The sequence below is a fragment of the Sinocyclocheilus grahami genome, unplaced genomic scaffold, assembly GCF_001515645.1.
Source record: "Sinocyclocheilus grahami isolate Dianchi unplaced genomic scaffold, SAMN03320097.WGS_v1.1 scaffold456.1, whole genome shotgun sequence".
Lineage (NCBI taxonomy): Eukaryota > Metazoa > Chordata > Actinopteri > Cypriniformes > Cyprinidae > Sinocyclocheilus > Sinocyclocheilus grahami.
In genome coordinates, this window is record NW_015505635.1 from 1,214,525 (window position 1) to 1,238,391 (window position 23,867).

At 32.6% G+C, this 23,867-nt stretch overlaps 1 protein-coding gene across 1 annotated transcript; it reads left to right on the top strand.

Annotated features, from left to right (window-relative positions):
* Positions 1 to 7,378: 7,378 nt before the first annotated feature.
* LOC107552716 (epidermal growth factor receptor substrate 15-like 1) lies at positions 7,379 to 21,444 on the top strand. Its single transcript, XM_016234680.1, has 4 exons — positions 7,379 to 7,420; positions 8,808 to 8,880; positions 16,185 to 16,330; positions 20,274 to 21,444. Exons 1-4 carry the CDS (start codon positions 7,412 to 7,414, stop codon positions 20,418 to 20,420), a joined length of 375 nt encoding a protein of 124 aa, XP_016090166.1. The 5' UTR covers positions 7,379 to 7,411; the 3' UTR covers positions 20,421 to 21,444.
* Positions 21,445 to 23,867: the final 2,423 nt, after the last annotated feature.

The following is a 23,867-nucleotide window of genomic DNA, read 5'->3' on the forward strand; positions in this document are numbered from 1 at the left end:
GTGGGAAAGTGCCCAAGCTACATTGCTCAAAAAAAGTTGCCCGGCAAAATTGCTCAAAAAGTTGCCCCGTGTTTCTTCAGATTTTCCAGGTTGTTTCAACTCAAACTGAGTGGACAAATGTGTGACCTGAGTGAAACCAAGCAAATAGTAACCAGATTTACTTATTTAGCTGTTTGTGAAACGAGTTTAAAGAATTAGAGGGTTCCCCATGCTCATAGAAATACCAGGAGTTTTTGAAACTTTTGAAGCTTTTCGATTAGTTTGAATTTTATTCAGCTTTTAGTTGTATATTATAGTTGCTCATTTTTTAAATTACTAAATGTTTTTAATTTTAGTTTTGTCCTTTTTTGTTAGTTTTAACTTATTTCTATTTCTATATTTACTATTTCAGTTTTAGTTTGAGTAATTTTTGTACTTCAGTTCGATGCCAAAGCAACATCTCTGATTTTCACTTGAGTTTTGTTTTCATCTTTACGTTTTTAATCTAATATTTATATTTTATCTCAGCACTCTTTAAATGAGTGAAAATTATTTTTAATAGTTTTAGTTTTAACTGATAAAATTATGTGCCATTTTAAACTTAAGTAATTAATACTGATGAAATCTTGACTATAATATACAGGGAAAAAAACTGTCAAAAGACAAATGTTTTTGAAATTGTGATGACGAAGCTTTTAGTTGTTTATTTGTAGCAATTACCATTTTTGTTTAAATTATTAAATGTTTAAAACATTTTTTTTAAGTTTAAATTTGATAACATTTGGTCTGTTATATTTTTACACATTTAATTTTAATACTTGTTTAGTGCTTGTTTTAGTCATTTCCTTTGACCAGTGTTATTTTATCATTATTTGCATAGAATTTATTAATATATTTTGAATTAGCTTTTATTTTTGTATTTTTACTTTTACTTTTCATTTTCATTTTAGTTTGTTTTATTTAACTTTATTTTTATTTCAGTTTTAGTAATTTTAGTATTTTAACTTATTATAGTTTTAGTTTTGTCCGTTTTTATGTTTTAACTTATTTATAATTCTATGTTTCTATTTCAATTTTAGTTTGAGCAATTTTTGATGCCAAAGCAAAATTTTTTATTTTCACTTGAGTTTTTTTTCATCTTTACGTTTTTAATCTAATATTTATATTTAATTTAATTTAATTTTATTTTATTTTATAAAATGATTTTTTCTTTTAAACAACTTTTAGTTGTTTAATTATAGCAATGGCCATTTTTGTTTAAATTATTAAATGTTGTACTTTTTTTTTTTTTTTTTAAGTTTAAATTTGATAACATTTGGTCAGTTACATGTTACTTGTTTTAGTCATTTCCTTTGACCAGTGTTATTTTATCATTATTTACATAGTATTTATTAATATTTTGTGTATTTTTACTTTTCATTTTAATTTTTGTTTGTTTTATTTCACTTTAAATTATTTAACTTTATTTTTATTTCAGGTTTAGTAATTTTAGTATTTTAACTTAAACATATATTATTTTAGTTATTTGCCACAGCAAGATTTCTCATTTTTTTCTCCCCAAATATTGATATTTTATTTCATTTCAGCTCCATTTCAATTACTGAACACTTTTTATATTTAATAGTTTATGTTAGCAAACATAATAACATAACATAACATTGTGATTTCCAGTCCTCGAAAAAAAAACATGGAAATGTAATCATGGAAACTACAAATATTTAATTGGCTAAAAATCTCTGTGAAAAGATTTTATCCGGTAATAATGAATGATGAAATATTCTTAGTCAAAAAGGTTTGGAAACTCTGGTTATCAGTGTATTTAGTGTAAACATGTTTTCTGTTTGTTTTTACTAATTGAGGAGTAATTTACTAAGTGCCTTACTAAAAACCAGTGCTGTCAAACGATTAATCGCATCCAAAATAAAGGTTTTGTGTACATAATATATGTGTGTACTTTGTATATTTATTATGTATGTATAAATATACACACATACAGTAATAAATATATTTAATATATAAACAAAATTTTTCTGAAATATATACATGCATATTTGTGTATTTATACATACATAATAAATATACACATATATTATGTAAACAAAAACTTTTATTTTGGATGCGTACAATAATTACTTTGTTTTTGATCAAATAAATAAAGCCTTGGTGAGCAGAAGAGATTTTCAAAAACATTAAGAATATTAAACTTTTGACCAGTAGTGTGTAATCATTTGACACATCAAAAAATGATCCGTTTAGAGATAAAATATGGTAAGTGATGTTGCGCCACGTCTCTTTGTTTGTTGTTGTTCATTATCTCCTTATCTTTTCGTCTCTTCGTCTGTTAGAGGAAGCTAGTTGGTCTTCTTAGTACCAGAGTGATGCATGATTCAGAGAGTAGATCAAAGATAGAGTCGTAAGAACCAGCTTTCACACAAACACTTAAGTAACACTTTAGTAGTGAAGTTAATAAAGACAGTGGAATAATTATAATCATACAGTGTCATGATGCAGCTTTCAACTGAGGCCTACAAGTCTTCAATAACACACATGGCTCGTTTCTACTGAACAGTACGGTACGCAATTATTTCTGTTTCCACTGTCAGAAGTTGTGAATGGTACCAAAATAGCGAACCATACCACTTTTTTGGTACCCTTCCTTTGGGGTACCTAGCACAGCAAAGTGTACCAAAAGGGCAGAGTTAAACTTACTGCAGAACGTTGATTGGTTGACTTAGAATCATCACTTTTGCGTGATACAAGGGGATAAAGCGTCCTTCACTCATTCCGCTCTGCTGTCCATGAGTGATCGGCTTATTTACATCAGAGTGCGCAAACACAAAAAAATATAACTGTGTATTTTATAATTTTATACTTTCACACAGACAATAGCCGTTTCTCAATATGCGTTCTTGTCTGTTCTTGTGGACTTGTGAAACGCCATTGCCCAAATACCCACGTAATTTTCTAAATGTTACTGTTATTGTGTCATGAAATTTAGTTTTAAGAGTTGTGCTTATTGTCGCGCTTTATCGTTGATCGCTACTTTCAGTCATACACCACGCCTACCAAGTAAGGGTACTATTGGCAGTGGAAACGCAAGCCTGATCAGGGTTACCCATAACGAAACGTACTGCACTGTACTGTACCATACCGCTCAGTGGCAACGAGCCAATAAATCCTCTTTTTGGTTGGACACAGTAATAACGTTTACATTTAGTGTATGTATGTGTCTGTATATATATACATTTTTTTAAGTGGGTAAAAAACTGATATATACGTTTTAAAATATGTTCACGTACATATGTGTACCAATATATTATATTTTTTGGCTTTTTAAAAATATTTTAATATTTTATTTTTATTAAATAAAATTAACAATTCGCCTAACTCTCGCATGCTCTTTAAAACATTTTCCTCTCTCCTTTGTCCTCCTCCCCCTTCTTCATCAACTCTAACAGCTGACGACTTTGCCACATTCTTCTTTAATAAAATTACAAACCTCAGTGCACAATTTGCCACACCACAAACTGTCAAACACATCTTACCAGCAAACATACACTCGTTTTCATCCTTCTCTCCACTCTCTGAGGCAGAAGTCTCTAACCTCATCCTTTCCAATCATCCTACTACTTGTCTGCTTGATCCTATTCCATCTCATCTCCTTCAAGCCATTTCTCCTGCCGTTGTACCTGCACTCACTCACATCGTTAACACATCCCTTCACACTGGTGTTTTTCCCTCAGCATTTAAACAGGCTCGTATAACCCCACTTCTTAAGAAACCCACTCTTAACCCAACTCTTTTAGAGAACTACAGACCGGTTTCCCTTCTACCTTTCATTGCAAAAACACTTGAACGAGTTGTGTTCTACCAAGTCTCAATCTTTCTCACACAGAACAACCTCCTGGACAGCAACCAATCTGGCTTCAGAAGTGGACATTCGACCAAGACTGCCTTGCTTTCAGTTGTTGAAGCCCTAAGACTGGCAAGAGCAGCGTCCAAATCTTCTATACTTATTTTGCTGGATCTGTCTGCTGCTTTCGATACGGTGAACCACCAGATTCTCCTGTCAACCCTATTGGAAAATGGCATCTCAGGAACCCCACGCCAGTGGTTTGAGTCTTACCTCTCAGATAGGTCCTTCAAGGTATCTTGGAGAGGTAAGGTGTCCAAGTCGCAACATCTAGCTACTGGGGTGCCTCAGGGCTCAGTACTTGAACCACTTCTCTTCTCTGTCTACATGGCATCACTAGGTTCTGTCATTCAGAAACATGGCTGCACCCCTTTACCTAAATTCATTACTTCAGAGTTATGTGCCCTCTAGAAGCTTGCGTTCTGCAAGTGAACAGCGTATTATTGTGCCATCTCAAAGAGGCACAAAATCACTTTCACTGACTTTTTCATTAACTGTTCCCTCCTGGTGGAATGACCTGCCCAAATCAATCCGAGCAGCTGAGTCCTTAACCATATTCAGGAGACTAAAAACATATCTGTTCCACCTTTATTTGACCCTCTAACTCTAACACTTTCTATTCTATTTTAATTCTACTTTATCTATATTTATCTTCTTTTTTATTTATTTTTTTATTTTTTATTTTTATTAAAACAACAACAACAAAAAACAAACAAACACTAGCTTTCTATTTTTTCTGTTCTATCTACTTGTTTTTCTTTGTGTGTGTGTGTATAAAATATATATATATATATACACACACACCTTGCTACGTGCACTGCGTTAGGCTAACTGAGACTTGTCATTTGCACTTATATGTTGTTGCTCTTTTGCTAGTTTTGACCGCTTTTATTGTCCTCATTTGTAAGTCGCTTTGGATAAAAGCGTCTGCTAAATGACTAAATGTAAATATTCTATTATTCTATACAACATTTGCATTGGGTCTAAATGTAGGCTACTGTAAGATTGGAAATGTATTTTCTTGACCATTTTTATATATTTGATATGTACAGTGGGGAAAAAAAGTATTTAGTCAGCCACTAATTGTGCAAGTTCTCCCACTTAAAAAGATGAGAGAGGCCTGTAATTTTCATCATAGGTATCATTGTCCTGCTGCAGAACAAAAGTTCGCTTCAGCTTGAGGTCACAAACAGATGTCCAGCCATTCTCCTTCAGGATTTTTTGGTAAACAGCAGAATTCATAGTTCCGTATATGAAGGGTTGAAACACATATTACATATTACATATTTCATATATATATATATATATATATATATATATATATATATATATATATATATATGTGCTCTCTAAAAATATATCGTGATTTGTATGTGTACTGTGTATATTTTTTATGTATATATAAATACAAACACATACATGTATATATTTAAGAAAAATATGTTATGTTTATATATTAAATATATTTATATATAATATAAGAATATATACTGTATGTATGTGTATTTTTAAAAAGTAGAGTTCAGCGTTTGTTTTGAGACATTGCCTCAAAATTTCCTGTGGCATGATTTTATTAATAGCGCTTTTACGTACACGTTTAGCTACAGGCCTTCCGAAAATAGTCCCGTCAGAACAGGGAACGCTTTGTGACTAAGCGTAACAGAAAAGTGTCAGGAATCCACACAGCTGTCTTCTCTCTCTCTCTCTCTCTCTGTTTCTGCCCTGCTCACGCTGAACAGGTAAGCTCTTTCTGCGCGTCCCGTCGGAGGAAGCGGGGTTCATTTATGGGAAACACGCAGATAGACGTGCTCCTGAAATAACTCTTTTTACGAGAACACAAGAGAGTGTGTTCGGAGCTGTTAGAGGTCTCACACTTACAGATGCGTGCAGGAAACTCACACGCATTTTACTAGCTCAGCTTTCTCACAGCAAACATACGACTTTTTTCCTTCTTCATAACTTTGTCTGTGTTCATAATTGGGTCATTCTTGTTGTAAACCTTTAGAACTCTAGCTTTTGTATGTAATTGTAATTTTAAGAAGCATTTCTTTGGATGTAACAAGTTTCGGAAAAAAGGATGCATTAAATTGATCAAAAGTGACAGTAAAGGCATTTATCATGTTGCTGTTTCAAATAAATGCTGTTCTTTTGAACTTTCTATTCATAAAAAGATGCAATCCTGCACACTACACTCTTAAAAATAAAGGTGCTTCACGATGCCATAGAAGAACCTTTTTGTCTAAATGGTTCCATAAAGAACCTTTAACATCTTATAAAAAGTTATAAAAGAGATGGTTCTTTAAAGAACCTTTGACAGAATGGTTCGTTATGGAACCAAAAATGGTTCTTCTATGGCATCGCTTGAAGAACCTTTTGAAGCACCTTTATTTTTAAGAGTGTATCTATACTTGCTAAATATAAAAAAATCACAAGCAACGTTTCGGTCCACTGACCTTCATCAGGCATATGTATACTATTAAAGACAAGACATTTTTAAAATACACTTCCAACCAATGAATGTCATCGACACTACATGTGGACCAATCACCAACTCATATGTCATAAATGACAAGGGGCTTAAATATCCAATAGAAAACACTTTACAACATTACGAACAAGTGATGTTCCATTATTTAAACGCAAAGATAACCTTTCGTTTTTTCAGGTGTGCTGAGTTTGTGTTGATTAAACTTTCTGTTCATCAAAGAATACTGAAAAATAAAATGTATCACAGTTTCCACAAAAATATTCAGCAGCACAACTGTTTTCAACATTGATAATAATCAGAAATGTTTCTTGAGCATCAAATCAGCATATTAGAATGATTTCTGAAGATCATGTGACACTGAAGACTGGAGTAATGATGCTGAAAATTCAGCTTTGATCACAGAAATAAATTACATTTTACTATATCTTCACATAGAAAACAAGATATTTTAAATTGTAATATTTTTTTTCACAATATTACTGTTTTTACTGTATTTATGATCCAATAAAGGCAGCCTTGATGAGCAGAAGAGACTCTTTCAAAACCATTAAAAAATCTTAATGACCCCAAACATTTGAAATATTTGATAGTGAATATTATTAGATTTATTAGTATAAATTGATTATTTACAGGATACAGGCTGGAAATAAAGAGAGAAAAAGAACTGGCTTTTGTTAGTTTAAACAATATTTACAAGAAAACATGTTTAGTTTGAAATTCGTAAATGTGAAAGCAAAAAAATTAAGAAATATTTTTTCTATTTTATTTTTGGATTAGTTTAGATTAATTTAATTCATAGAAGTTGCACCCAGAGGTATTATAGTTAGCTAAAAAAAAAAATTTAACTAAAATTAAATCAATTTTGTTACTTAAAATAAATGTTAACTGAAATAAATATAACACTAATTACAAAAACACAAAATTACTAAAACTTTAGCTAAAATTAAAATGGAAAATATAAAAATAAAAACTGATTTAAAATGCTACTAAAATATTGTTGTGGGAAAGGTGGTTTCGCTGATTTCTCTCAAATGTCAAAGGTATGTTCAAAAGAGAAATCTACTGTAGTTCATCCAGATCAATGCAAGCTCAACCCGTTTACACTAATCAACATGCATTTGGGAAATTGATGTTGAGATTACTCCAAATTTGTTGAACGAATGGCAAACTGCTTGTCCTATTTTGTTGTATGCATTATGCACACTGTAAGCAGCGTGTGAACTGTTTATATTCATGGAATATATCTGAATGGTCTGCTACATTTGTCAAAATGTAAGTTATACAACCAGAGCACATTGCATGGATTACCGTATCCCACAATGCAATAACCCCGACTTCACCTTCCATTTCAGTTGTGATGCATGAAATATGAAATTATTTTTAAGACAATTTTAGCAAGAAAGCAAGATTATTTATACAGCACATTTCATGCAAAATGATCATTCAAAGTGCTTTGCATAAAAAGGATTTTAAAAAATCATAAAATGATCGCAACAGAGGTATAAAAACAAAGAATAAAATAGATTAAAATGTTTTACACAAAAGTACTTTAAATATGTAAAATGAACTGATATAGATGCAACTGACATGCAAAAACATGCAGTTAATGCAATGTTCATATAGTAATCTAGCATAATTCAGTTTGAAGTGTTCATAATGTTCATTATATTTGTTGTAGTTTCCATTCACCGCTATACAACTTATAATAATAATTCGCCCCTCCACTAATTAAATCGGAGCAGAAAGTCTTAAATGTATAGTCACGGCAATAAATGTTGCATGATTTGCTAAAAATGAATATCTTCCTTAGTATTTTGGTCTTGTTTTCCAGCACAAATATCTAACCATCCTTATATCAACATGCATTTATACTTAAGATGCAAAATGAAGATTTGAAGTCTTGTTTTTTCAGAAATTGAACAGAATTAAGTGAGTTTTCTGAGCCCATTGGCAGATATTTGTTCTTTTATAATTATAAATTCACTTCGTTTTGATCAGTTTCACATAAAACACGACTTCTTATTCTATGTCAAGTACATTTATCTTGATTTAAGAATCTTAAGACATTTGCACCAAAGAACAAGACAAAAATAGACAAAAATGATGAAGAACGACACCTTTTTACAGTGTGTTCAGAAGGTACCGTAAAATTGGAAGTTGTATTGTCAAACTGTGAAGTGTTGCTTATAAAACAAATTATGTTCCTTAAGTTTTCTTTACTCAAAAAGTCTTAAAAAGGTCTTAAAAAAATCTTACATTTACCTTCATAAAACCTGCAAAAGGTCTGATCTAAGTTTTCCCACCTTTTGATAACCCTGAAAATGTAAAAGGCTGTACATACGTTGCAATATGCAGTAAGCAGTTATTTGTTTGTGTGTGATTATTGATTCGTGTAGATGCAGTGTTGTGGTTTGTGTTTGTTCTCAGAGCCGAAAGCCGACGTATCCGCTGCCTCCTCCCAAAAAACCCGGACCGCAGAGACCAGCGCCGCCTCTTTACGGTGAGAAAAGCCTGCCAACATCAAAGTGTGCTTGTGATTTAATATCTCGTTCATCTGATAAGCATGAGAGTGTGTGTGTGTGACTTTTAATTATATAAAAATGCATAATGAGGTTTATCTCGCTGGTTTTATTATGCGGTGAAGAAGAGTGAAATGTAATGTTTATCTGATATAGAAATATTATTATAATATTAAGTGCTTTTTGTGTAACATGCTGACATCTATAACCACATTTAAGAACTGTAATGTCTGGAGCGAAATCTTTAGATTGAATTATTGTTATTTCTAGACATGTTTCATTTGAGCGGAAATGTCAGGGAGTTGTAAGACTAGTTATCTTTATCCAGCTATAACCAGGCCCAGACTCGACAAAAATGTTTGTAAAGCGCTTCTATTTGTTTCTTACAAAATTGTGATTTGAGCCGTATAATTGTATAAATCATCCTTTTAGTGTTGATTGGATGAGCGTCTGGTTATACTTTACCAATGTAATTCAAATGGATTGATTTTGGTCCATGTAAATGTCAGTTATTTTAGAGTTATTTCTATACTAAAATAGTAATTATTAATATTTTTAAATTAGCCTTTATTTATACAATTTTAGTTTAAGTTATAGCACTTTTGTGCTTTTGTCAAAATTCAGAGTTTCAGAATTTTAGTACTTAAGAACTTTTTTAATTACTTATTTCAGTTTACTGCCAATGCACAACATTTCCAATTTGTTTAATTTTTTTTTACATTTTTATATATATATCAAAACTGAATTTTTTTTTATATTAATATATATATATACTTTTTTTTTTTCTTTTTCCCCAGTTTTAGTTTAAGTTTTAGTAATTTTGTTTTGGGCTTTTGTCATTTTTATTAGTTTTTAAATATATAATTTTTTCCAGTATTAATAATTTTTCTAATCATTTTAGCACTTAAGAACTTTTTGTTCTTGAGTTTTTTAAGTAAGCTTTTCATCTAATATTTGCATTTTGTTTGTTTATTTACTGAAATTGTCATTTAATAGTTTTAGTTATAAAATATAATAATATAATATTATAAAAAATTATATTACAGAATTATAAATATTAGTTAGAAAATATATAATATAATAATAATAAACTGGTAAATATTTCGGATAGTTATGTCACATAAGTCCTCTCCTTGTCGCATACCTTGGCAATGCTTTCCAGTCTGTTTGTTTAGTGCAGTGCACCATAGACTTCTATTGTAAGTGCATTATTGCAAGCGCAAGTCCTGATGAATTATTTTCTGTGTTAAAGCCTGATTTATCTTGAAACAGTAGTTTTCTTATAAGTAATCATTGCAGTTTTAATTATAAACACCTTCAGACTTGTAACGCATTTCACAACCCACATCAGACATTTCACCACACACAAACAAACTCAATAAAATGACAGATCATGCAGAGTGAGTCTGATAATGGAAAGACAAACACTTCCCCATTTTAACGATATCGAAGCGCATCAGTGCGCTGTGAGCTCATCGTAGGACAGCTGTGACAGGGAAGATAAGAGTGGGCTTGGCATGAGATATTCAGCTGCTGCAGCGTCACACAGAGAGGAAGAACAGACGACTGCAGGTTTATTTGTCCATAGTTCACCCAGAAATGCAGATTCTCATGTTGTTTCGAACATGTGTGACTTGCCTTCCTGTGTTCACGCTGTGTTTTCCATGCAGTGAACGTATATACAGTACTTGTCAAATGTTTGGAAAATGTTGAGAAAATGAAGTCTCTTCTGCTCAGCAAGGCTGCATTTGTTTGATCAAAAAGACAGTAATATTGTGAAATATTATTACAATTTGAAATAACTATTTCCTATTTAAATATATGTTAAAATGTATTTTATTGCTGTGTTGCAAAGCTGAATTTTCAGCATCATTACTCCAGTCTTCAGTGTCACATGATCTTCAGAAATCACTCTAATATGCTGCGTTGCTGCTCAATTAATATTGGCGCTCAGTTATTAATAATGGTTCTTATTATTATCAATGTTTAAAAAAGTTTTTGCTGCTTAATATTTCGTGGAAACATTTTTTTCAGGATTCTATGATGAACAGAATGTTCAAAAGAACAGCATTCGTTTGAAATAGAAATCTTTTGCGATATTGTAAATGTCTTTGCTGTCACTTTTGATCAATTTAATGCATATTTGCTGAATAAAAGCATTATTTAAAACACAACACACACACACACACATACACATACATTTAAATGGTGGTATATCATGATTTCTGCATAAATATTCAGCAGCACAACTCTTTTCAACATTGATAATAATCAGAAATGTTCCTTGAGCAGCAGATCAACATATTAGAATGATTTCTGAAGGATCAGTTGTAATAATATTTCACAATTTTATTGTTTTTACTGTATTTGTGAGCACATAAATGCAGCCTTGGTGAGCAGAAGAGACTTCATTAGAAACATTTACAAATCGTAATGTTTCCATACTTTTGACAAGTACTGTAGTCATACAAATTCAGGTTGTGAATGGAGTAAATAATGACAAAATGTAATTTAGGGGTAATAATAGAGTAAATAAGGGTGTTTTTCCTAGAAGAGATTGCTTTGTTTGTGTATTTGCAAGATTTGCATTCGTGAGAAAGTCTGTTTGTGATTTCACACGTGCAAATGTGTACACAACATGACTCTGTGTGTGTGTGTGTGTGTGTGTGTGTGTGTGTGTGTGAGAGGTCCTGTAAACTCAGCCTTGATGACCTGCATGCACATATAGAACGAGCGAATCCGGAATCACATCATCAGAGTGTGTTGTCAGCCTCTGTTTTGGTCGAGGCTGTGAATCACGGTTTCCTGCGGCGTTATCAGCACTGTAGAGGTTACCCGGCCTCTAGCATGACTCTGACCATTTATACATTTACCTGATGCTTTTATCTAAACACGAGGAATTAAAGGGATTCGTCCTACAAGTTCTGCGATTGTTCAGATGGGGAAAATATAGAGGTTTTTGGGTTAAACGCTTTACTATAAGGTTGCATTTGCTAACATTAGTTAACTACAGCATGAACTAACAATAAAAAAATACTTCTAAAGCAGTTGTTAATCTCAATCTATTTTCTGTTTTCATTTAAAATTTTGTTAAATATATATTGTTGTACTTCATTTATAGAGCTTTTCGAGAGATATATATATATATATATATATATATATATTATATACATATATAAAAATGTTTGACATAAAGAGCACGAAGAGCATGAAAAATGTATATAATGCAATACAATTTTTACATTTAAATTTATTTTACTATTAAAATGTATATACTATAAAATTTAAATAATTTAATTATAATGAGTAATTACAAAAATGTTTACGATATTAATTGTCACGATCATTAGATCATCACAGTAATAAAAAATTTGTAAATTTAAAAAATCAGTATAAAAATAATTAATTGTTTATTAAATAATAATAATAATAATATAAGTATACTAATAGTATGTATATATAATTAAAATGGATGATTTGTAAATAATTAAAATTAATATAATTATTAATTGTAAATAGATTTGCTATATAGTATATATCACGTAATGTGAGAGAATATACTTAATAATTGTTTAATTCATTATTAATTATTAATTTGGTAATTATTAGAATTAGTCTGTGTTCATACTGGGCCAAATACATTTATTAATTTATAAACAGCTGGGTGATATAAACAATATAAACAATTAAGACAGATTAATTATCAATTCTAATATAGATGTATAACTATAAATAGATTTGCTATATTGTATGTACTTTACATGAGTCGACGTGCTTATAGTGGTTGTATAATTCATTGTTAATTATTAGAAGTGTCTGTGTGCACATTCGTATGTTTCAGGCTCAAATGCATTTTTAGGTAAATATCTGAATTCGGAGATACTCATGAGTTTGTTTTGCACATTGAGCTCCAGACTTTCTCATGAACGCACTGAAGTCACCTGTAACAGCAGCATGCGTGTTTACGCTCTGCATTCAGGGCTTTTACGTTGGGACTCTTCACAGCGAGGTGTTTACACTACTAATTCTCTCTTGTGTTTGCTGCAGGGGATTGTTTAGTGTTGATTGTGGTGTGTTTATTGCTATAACAGGCACAGAAAGGGCATGGGTGGGGCGCTGGTAGTTTCACTACTATCTCTGAGTTAAGAAAGAAAAAAGCTCTTCCTCTCCATGGCACATGAGGCCTGTGTAGTGGTGAGAGAGATATAGAGAAGTGAGTTCCTCTAAAGTTCGCGGTTCACACCCTTACAACTGAGCACCAGTGTTCCCACGGCTGGCTAAGTATGTTTATGCCAGGTTCTCACACTCCTCGGGTGTAAATGCTGTAAGTTTCTGATCTCTGTGACCCTTTGTGTGTTCTCTTATGTGTTTGCACTCTGAATGATCCTGCTGAGCACTTCATACAGAATATTAATGGTGCAGATTTCACATATAAATGTCACTGTCATTCCTTAGTAAGCCGCTTTAATGCTTTAATGCATTTCTTTTTCAGGTGAATCTCATGAAAAAATAAATTGGTCATATTTTATCCCAAAGTCTAATTTGAATTCTTCCTAATTTTAGGAAGATTTTTGCATTGTGACATTTAAGCTGCTTAACACATTTTACCCCTAAAAAATAAATATATATATTTTTTTACTATTGAAAGTTTACTTTTAAGTTTTTTGTTTTTAGTGTTTTGTTTGTTGTTGTTTTGGCAATTATTCACAAAAGTGGTCATCATTGCTGTAATTCAGCATTTACTGTACTGTAATACAATAATATGTAAAGTGTTTAAAACATACAAAAACTATTTTAAATGTAGTACAAAATAAAATGTTTTAATTGCATTAATGAGTTTAATTGCCACGTAATCACAGCCCATATCTATCTATCTATCTATCTATCTATCTATCTATCTATCTATCTATCTATCTTCTATCTATCTATCATCTGTCTGTCTGTCTGTCTGTCTGTCTATCTGTCTATCTACCTGTCTATCTATCTATCATCTGTCTATCTATCTATCTGTCTGTCTGTCTGTCTATCTACCTGTCTGTCTATCTGTCTATCTACCTGTCTGTCTATCATCTGTCTATCTATCTGTCTATCTACCTGTCTGTCTATCTATCTGTCTATCTGTCTATCTACCTGTCTATCTATCTATCATCTGTCTATCTATCTATCTGTCTGTCTGTCTGTCTATCTATCCGTCGTTCTATCTATCTATCTACATTTACATTTACATTTAGTCATTTAGCAGACGCTTTTATCCAAAGCGACTTACAATTGGGGGATACATAAAGCGATTCTTCTTAAAGAGGCAAACAGACACAAGAAGTGGTTGTAATACCAAGTTCTTAGACATTGTTCAAATAAGTACAAGCTAGAAAGAGAAGGAATAAATAAAGAGAGATACATTTTTTTATTTTTTTTTATTTTTTAGATCTATCTATCTATCTATCTATCTATCTATCTATCTATCTATCTATCTATCTATCTATCTATCTATCTATCTATCTATCTATCTATCATCTGTCTATCTATCTATCTGTCTGTCTACCTGTCTATCTACCTGTCTGTCTGTCTGTCTATCTACCTGTCTGTCTATCTGTCTATCTATCATCTGTCTATCTATCATCTGTCTGTCTACCTGTCTATCTACCTGTCTGTCTATCTATCATCTGCCTATCTATCTATCTATCTATCTATCTATCTATCTATCTATCTATCTTTCTATCTTTCTATCTGTCTGTCTGTCTGTCAGACAGTAATTGTTTTTATAAAAAATAATTTAAAAAACATTACAACAGGTATTTTGCATTTAAAATTTATATAATACAATTTACAATTAAATTTTTACATTTACATTTTTCACAATTATAATTTTGCAAATAATATAATATTGTAAAATAATATAATAAAAAATAAATAAAAAAATGTTTAATTACAGTAATGAGTTGAAATGCATATTTCTTAATTGTCACTCTCATTAGATCATCACAGTAATACAATGTTTTTATTTAAAAAATCTACAACAGGTATTTTACAATTCAAAATTATGCAACACAATTCACAATTACATTTAAGTTTATTGTACAATTACGATTCAGTTTTAATATTAAAACATATTTCATTACAGTAATGCATTTAATTGCATACCTATTGTTGCTGCTTGTTCTTGACAGGTTTTGTGAGATTCACCATATCCATATCTCATATCGAGCTCATTTAAATCTCGTTGGTTGTTATAGTGGGTTGTGGTTGGTGTGGACAGTTTTTAAAGGTTTGTAAATTCTGCTTATAGTTTGAAGAAATGAAACTTTTGCAGTGGTGTTGGTGCACCGCTGGTGAATATAGGCCTTTTTTTACATCCTCAATCTAATCTAATAAATGTCAGCCGCTGCAGACCATCTAAAGCACTCGTTAAGTTAATTAAACGTCTGCTCCAAAAGATAGGCAGGAACATTATAGTAACTTCTAAGATGCCTCATTTTGTCCAAATTGTAAGGCAGCGTCACATTGAAACTTTGAGGAGAAAACAATCCCAAAATGCATTGCAGTGAGCTCACTGAAAGAGAAATATTGATTATAAATATTATTATTATATATTATAAATATTTTTTTATTGTTATTAGTAGTGTTTTTATTGTTTACATTTTTATATTATTCATTATTATTTATTTTAAATATACTTATTTCATGCAATAGCAAATATAATGCATAACAAGTTCATATAATCAATAATGTACTGTTTTACTCAATATTTGGGTTTGTGCATGCTAGAATAAGGAATATAGTTTGAGCCTGATGGAGCGGCTGAATTCATGTGCACTTTTACATTTGGGTTTCTTCAGTTTTCTTGATTGCTGCCACTTCTTTTTTCCACATATCAAGGGTGTCCTGCATCTAGAAGCCTTTTATTCAATTTGTGAAGGTCTTGTTCATCCAGGTTATCACATAATTTGAACAAAAGCAACTGAACTTTGTTAAAGCAACTGCATTTAATACAGATGTTTTGTCTTCATTAGTTGATCAAAATCATTTGATCTGTCCTGCTGATTAATAGCCATAATATTAAACAGCAATAATAAATAGCCAATCATCATTTTTATTAGTGCTTTTATTTGATTAAATTTTGATAAACCGTTGTTCAAATCATGTGAGATGCACTGTCAGAATAATAAAGTTCAGCTGCTTTTGACTGAATTCTACAGCACTTTTCATGATTTTAATGATCTGTTCCTGTACCTGAACTGTTCTGTTGGTGTTTGGGTCTCATCTTTGTTTTCTTTGACACTTTCAGGGAAGAATAGCAGCTCAGGGGTTCATAGTCAAGGGTTTGGTGCTCCAGCCGTTCGAAAGACGCATATGGACAGAGGACCCGTCTCCTCGTCCTCAACGTTACGGTCTGCGGTTAACCCGCCCTCAGCGTTAACAGACTTTAGGGCTGTAAGTCCAGTGTCATGCCGTCTGATCGTCTCCATCTAGAGCTAGTTTCTGCTATTGTAGTTTGTAGTTGCATCCGCTTCGTCCTGACATTTGCCATCGCTGCTTCCTGCGCTGCTGTTTTGCCCGTTTGCATTGTCCTGCGCATGCTAATGCAAGAATAATGCCCCGCTTTACACCGAAAAAGAAAATGTGCTAAAAATGTGCTCACCCTCAGGCCATCCAAGATTAGGATGAGCTTGTTTCTTCATCAGATTTGTAGAAATGTAGCATTGCATCACTTGCTCACCAATGGATGCTCTGCAGTGAATGGGTGCCGTCAGAATGAGAGTCCAAACAGCTGATAAAAACATCACAATAATCCACACCACTCCAGTCCATCAGTTAACGTCTTGTGAAGCCAAAAGCTGAGTGTTTGTAAGAAACAAATCCATCATTAAGACGTTTTAACTTCAAACCGTTGCTTCCAGGTAAAATATGAGTCCTCTATTGATAACATTGTGAAAAAGTGGTCTGGTCTGAATCGGGAGAGAAATCTGCACAGATAAAAAACTCTGTTTACAAGCTAAAACAGTCCAAAACAGCTCTAAACAAATTTGTGGCTGGATTTTGATTTGAGAGACAACAGGAGATGGACTTTTTCACTGGAGAGCGTCATTATGGATTTTAGACTGTTTTTTGGTCAGAAGCAATGGTTTGAAGTTAAAAACGTCTTAATGATGGATTTGTTTCTTACAAACACGCAGCTTTTGTCTTCTCAAAATGTTAACTGATGGATTGGAGTGGTGTGGATTATTGTGATGTTTTTATCAGCTGTTTGGACTCTCATTCTGACGGCACCCATTCACTGCAGAGCATTCAATGCTGAGCAAGTGATGCAATGCTACATTTCTCCAAATCTGATGAAGAAACAAACTCAACTACATCTTGGATGGACTGAGGGTGAGTACATTTTAAGCAAATGTTAAATTTTGGGTGAACTACTCCTTTAAAGAGATATTTAATCATTTATTCATCATTTATTCACCCTCTTGTTGTTCTAAACGTGTACAAGTCAGTAGTCCATACAGCTTGGGCACTATAATGTGTTTGCTATCAAATGCCTTCAGAGCACACTTTTATGGTGCTTCTTGGAGCGACATGGAAACAAAGCATTGATCTGTAGTTGAAGGGTTTAAAAACTGATGATGCAGCTGAACAGAAGCAACAAGAGGAAGTTCTGTTGCGGAACCAACCCTTTGTTGAAGATTGAACCAGGCAGCCTGTTTGTTTTGAGCCAAACCTTTGATTTCCATCGAACTGGACTCATGAACACAACTTCTGTTTCATCCATAACAGGGTTGAAGATAAAAGTCAGTTTATTTGTCTTATCCCGATAGCTGTTTATTGTTTTAGACATAAATCTCACTAACCATTTATGCTTTGAACAGGATATAACAATTTTCTAATAAGGCACAAAAATAAATTTAATTCCAGATACATTCTCTGAAAGCAGGTCTGTTATGTATTTTGTTTTAAGGATGTCTAAATGTTTTTTAACGAGTAAAAAAGAAAAGAAAAAAAGTCTCTTCACTAGTTTCTGCAAGAAGTTTAACACCATCTTTCCTGTGCAATATTACTTTCTTTGACTCTCTCAATGATTTCATAATTCAGAAAACGGCATACAGTATGAAAACGACTTGAATAATCATGACTCTCATTGTAAGAATAATACTTTAGGATCGTTTTAAATGGCCTTTCACATTCCTGAAGTACACTAAAGTGACCTTACAAACTCATCCTGACAATATGACCTCAGAATGACACTTTGGTCTAGAAAAGGGAGAAGCTTTTACCAAAGCACTTCCTGTTTTCTGACACAAAGTGGCAGCTGGTTTCACCACAGTGTCACAGTTACTTTACGCTGTTTTTGCAATTTATATATTTAAAATAATATGCTTTTTGAATCAATATATGAAATCACTCTCAGTGGAGTTAGGCATATTTGCTAGAGAAGATACTGAGTTGCATTAATTGTGCATGTATCAATGCTAAATTGTTTTGCACAACCTTATTAGATCATATCAGGAGTAAACCGTTAGAATTGAACTTCAGTAGTTCAACATCTATCATTCAGGTCAAATCCAGGTCAACCTGTGTTGCATGGCGTTTGTGTGCTGTGCAGATGCAGTTTGCATGTTGCATGAGGCTTTGTGTTGTGTATGCCGTGCTTCTTGTGTCTTCAGAGCTGTGCTGTAATTTGTCTTTCTCCCAGGCACCGAACACATGAAGGTAAGGTGAAACGCGGGTCTGCCGACCACATCTGAGCTGCTGCATGTGTTTGTGTCGGCCATAAAACACCTACTCCACCCTGCGTGCACACAAATCCTTTCACAAATCACTTTGAGAAATCAGACCGTATATTGAAGCCCTTTCAAACAGCAGCAGCAAATGTAAGACCAGCCGACCAACCGCAGTGAGAAAAGAGCCAACATATTGTTCACTTAGGCTTTGAAGCATTGAAGATTGCTACAATAAAGAAACTGTTTCATTGTATGAAGTATTTGGACACTGAAATTGCACTTAAAAATGTCTGAAAGATCAAGTGTTTGCATTTATATGAATGTAAAATAGCACACTCTTCAAGCAGATGTGATATAAAGATTGAAAAAATGGTTTTGTATAGTTTTTTGTCATGATTTGGTAACTTTTAATTAGAAAGTATGTTTTTGCATCCTCCTTTACTTTAAATGATATTCTATTATCTAATGCAAACACATTCAGATACATTATTTGTGATTTAAGTGACCAACTACTTCTAGGTCCTCCTCTAATAAGTTTATTCTGTGTGATTTTGTAATGGATCTCGTGATGATTTACCTTCATTCACTGCGTGTTGGGTCACTGGTGACTTACATTTGATGCAAACCAAAGGCTTCACAACTTTGGTTGTTTTCTTTGCTTTCAATCACTGATGATGTAAATGATCCTCAGTGTGTTTTTGACCAATTAAAAAAGAATTAAAGTCACGTCAGATTAGATATGTTACTGTATATAAATTTGCACAGATCACTTGTGCTCACGTGGAATAATGAGTGATTTTTAGCATTGAACAAGGCTGGGCGATGTATATTAAATAGTCAGTATATATTCATAATGCTTTTATTGGTAATATAAATTTAAGCAGCATCATGAATATTGTGGTGGTTTTAATGTGCTTTTTTGGCTGTTAAGTAGGGCTACAGGATTAATTGAAATAAAATCCATTATTTCCATAAAATTAAAAGTTTGATGGTTTAACATTTTGAAAACGAAGAAATTAAGACTTTTGTTATTTTTTAGTTATATAATTTTTTGTTAAATATGCAATTTTTATCTTGCAGTGATATTACAATAGTATTTTCTAGTCATTTTATTTTTATATGTTTTTATATTAGATTTTTTGGGGGATTTTTATATTTTTATTTAGCAATAATTTCCTCTAATATAATAGTAATAATTATTATTATTATTGACATTATCAACACATACAGTATGGTCAATATATATTATACAGACATATTTATATATATAATAATAATCACAAACTGTTGGCCAAATTGTGCAGGATTTAAAAATATCTATCACAATTTTTATCAGAATTTTTTTTTTTACCCCCAAATTGTGCAGCACAAATAAGTTTGTGAAAACATGTCTTGATTATTTTACCTATGTTTTTACTTCTATATATATATATTACTTCTTTGATTAAACATATTAAATCTACAAGTTATTGTTTGTTTTTAAAAAATAGACTTCTAAAACATTTCAGAGCAAATGCATACATATCGAGATCATCAAGGCCGAAAGATCGAAAGATACCAATATATATATCTTTTTTGGTGTATATCGGGCAGCCCTACAGTGATGCATTCTGCTGTGTGTGTTGAATAGTAGTTTCTATAATGACATTTGTTTTCTGGTTCAGCTTGGAAGTGAGACGCAGCAGCTGGAGTGGGCGAAGCGTGAGAGTCAGAGAGAGGAGGCGGAGCGAATCCGGAGGCTCCGCCTACAGGAGCAGCAGGAACTGGAACTGGCTCTGGCTCTCAGTCAAGCCGAAATGCCCAGAACGTGAAGCTTCAATCCTTCAGTGAGACTCACCTAAAACCTTCAGATCAAGCTTTTGCCCCAATCACACGCTCTTCCTGAAGATCTCTCAGGTTTGCTGTAGCGATCACTGAAACAATTAAGTACAACAAAACCAAAGGTCAAAGTTACAGATTCACTTCACACATTTGCTCATGAAATGCACAAAATGCTCAACCACTCTATTATGCTTTAAAAAATATTATATACAGCTTCACCAAATACTGTAGGAGCAGCTGGAGATCATGTAAGTGAGATCTTTTCAGCCTTAAGTCATTTATTAATGCACAGAAGTCTCATAATAAATATCAACCCATGGCCAATGTCGGTTTTGCAAAGCCAAAAGTGCTTTATGTCTCAGTGTCTTTAGGACCTTAGTTTGACTATGATCAGCTTCAAATCTCAACCAGACGTTTGGTTTAATAAGAGGGATGAATTACTAAATGCATGACATTGTCCACCATCGGCCCACTTTATGATCATATATGATGTCTGTATTTACATATAAACCTGCATAATCAATGCATTCCCGACGATGCATGAAGATCAAATGAAGCATATTTAGTTTTTGAAGGAACCCGTTTTCATTTGGGTTTTGCACTGTTCGTATGAGAGTGAGATGATGTAATAATGACTCTGTCTGTATTGTTGGTGTTTAACCCTTTAAAACTTCCTCTAGATGACACTAGATCACACAAACCAGCACTCCTGAAGGAGCTCTGCCCACTTTCATCTGGTTTTAACCCTTTTCTAGCCTTGCCTTGAAGTGAAGCCTTATACTGTATATTGAACTTGTTCTTATTATGTATCGATATATTTATTGCATCTGTGATACTTAACACTAAAATCAGCAGGTTATGGGTTGTTTATATGCTAGAGAAGGAAACTCTGGTGTGTACAGTATATGGGTTTGGTTTTCTCTTTTATCATTTTGAAGATTCTACTGACATTCCGTGTTTTTATGTGTTTTGGTTTTTTTGGTGGTAAAAATGATTTTACAATGTGCTGCTTTTCAACGTTTTAATAAATGTCAAACATATTTATCTGAATCCACTATAAATTGATTATTTTTCTTTTAAACGAAGAACATATTGCAGCCGTTTCATCCCAAATATCAAAGGAAATTGTGTATTTATTTTTTTAATTAATTATATTTAAAAGTTCAAATATTTTAAAGAAAGGGCTATCATATATAATTCTATTCTATTGATTGATTGATTGAAATATGACCTGGACCTCATTTAGGAAATTCATCCACCAATAATATTTTAGTGGTATTTATATAGTGTTTATATATATATATATATATATATATATACAGTAGTCAACATTTGAAGTGGATCAAATCTGTCCTAAGACAAAAACGCATTTTGGTTTAAGGTTTTAGGACTACTTTGGTGAAAGGTTTTGATCCACTTCAAATGTTGACTATAATTTATTATTTTATTTATATATTTTTTTCAATGTTTAATTCCTTTAAATTTGAAAGAAAATAAACCTTTGAGGCCATTATGGTAAATATTTTGATTTTCAATTTTAGACATTTAAATAAACATTCGATATTTATGCATTTGGCAGACGATTTTGTCCAAAGAAACTTATTGCATTCACTGTTTACCGTTTTATCAGTTTATGCATTCACTGGAAATTGAAGCCATGGACTTGGTGTTGCAAGATCTACATGATCTGGTCTGCATTCGTGCAACTTTAAATTGAAAGACAAATATGAAATAAAGAAGCTGCAGTTTTCAATATCTGCTTTTAAAATCGGCAAGTTAATAGTGAGTTTCTGCCGTCAGTTGCCAAAACAATCAGACGGTTTGAGCTGCATTCAGATCAGATCCGTGTGCACCTGCAACACTTCATATCTGCTCATGTTAGCAGCTTCTGTACACTGAGCTTAACCGTCTCTATTCATGCAATATCTAGTATGTGTTGTACTTGTTGAGCTGTGCTGCACTAATGATGGATGAGCTTCTATCAGACGTTTGTCTTTTGCAAATGCTCTGTGAACGGTTTCAGCAAATTGCTGAAAGACTGGGATCTAAGTGTGAAAATAATTTAACAGCTGCATGAATTTGAGCTTCGGTATGTTAATTACCCCCATTTGGAATAACAGGAAATTCCTCCGTGAGTTTTTATTTACTGGAGGCCGCTGAAAGAGCTGATTTTAAGATGGACAAACGAGACGGGCTCAGGTGACAGAAACACGAGGCTTTCCTCACTTGTGTTTTTCTTTGCACTCGATCGCTCACCTACTTAACCGTCCACACGTGCGCTTCGTTTAGAGGCCTTGCCAGACATTCTTGTCTAGTCTTTGGATTTAGTTGTGGTTTTAGTGCTGAGGGATTACTGACCAGCATGGATGTGTTCAGGACCGCGCACTATATTATCATATATTTACTCCTAGAGCCATTTGGAGTATGAATACTGTGCAAGCAATGCGCTTGATATTTGACCTTTCATTTCCATTTTTATATATCTTTCGTATGGAAGCCGTTTCCGCCATGGAATAATTGCGACTTTTTATCTTCTTTTTAATTTTTATATGACGGGCTCAGGTGACAGAAACACGAGGCTTTCCTCACTTGTGTTTTTCTTTGCACTCGATCGCTCACCTACTTAACCGTCCACACGTGCGCTTCGTTTAGAGGCCTTGCCAGACATTCTTGTCTAGTCTTTGGATTTAGTTGTGGTTTCAGTGCTGTGGGATTACTGGCCAGCATGGATGTGTTCAGGACCGCGCACTATATTATCATATATTTACTCCTAGAGCCATTTGGAGTATGAATACTGTGCAAGCAATGCGCTTGATATTTGACCTTTCATTTCCATTTTTATATATCTTTCGTATGGAAGCCGTTTCCGCCATGGAATAATTGCGACTTTTTATCTTCTTTTTAATTTTTATATCTTTTTAATGTTTATCTCAATTATATATGAATTCCGAGTTTATATCTAAAAATGGACTTTTCTTTTTTTTGCAATTATGAGTTTATATCTTGCTATTCCGACTTTTTTTTATTTGCATTTATTTCTCACAATTCTTGGTTTATATCTTGCAATTCTGACTTTAGTCTTGCTTTTTATATCTCACAATTCTTAATTTTGTTCTTGCAATTCTGACTTCTCTTGCGATTTTCTTGCAACTTTTTTCTTACATTTTTGAGTACATATTTATATGTACTTTTTTGAGTACAATTATGAGTTTATATCTCATTTCTGACTTTTCTCACTGCAATCTTGCTGTGATTTTGTGTCTTGCAATTATGATTTAAAAATTTGAGATATAAACTTAGAATTTAAAAAAAGGTTACCTTATCTAATTATCTAAAAATGTATTTATTTTAAGTCTTTTAGTGGAAACAAGCTTATATATTTTCATAATCAGACTACCAAAAATAGAGATAATTGCATGCGAAATTGGATAAAAAAA

Excerpts from the sequence above, each read along its gene's own strand:
- LOC107552716 (XM_016234680.1), top strand. Across the intron at positions 8,881-16,184 it reads ACCAGCGCCGCCTCTTTACG|GGAAGAATAGCAGCTCAGGG; the intron begins GTGAGAAAAGCC and ends TGACACTTTCAG. Across the intron at positions 16,331-20,273 it reads CGTTAACAGACTTTAGGGCT|CTTGGAAGTGAGACGCAGCA; the intron begins GTAAGTCCAGTG and ends TTTCTGGTTCAG.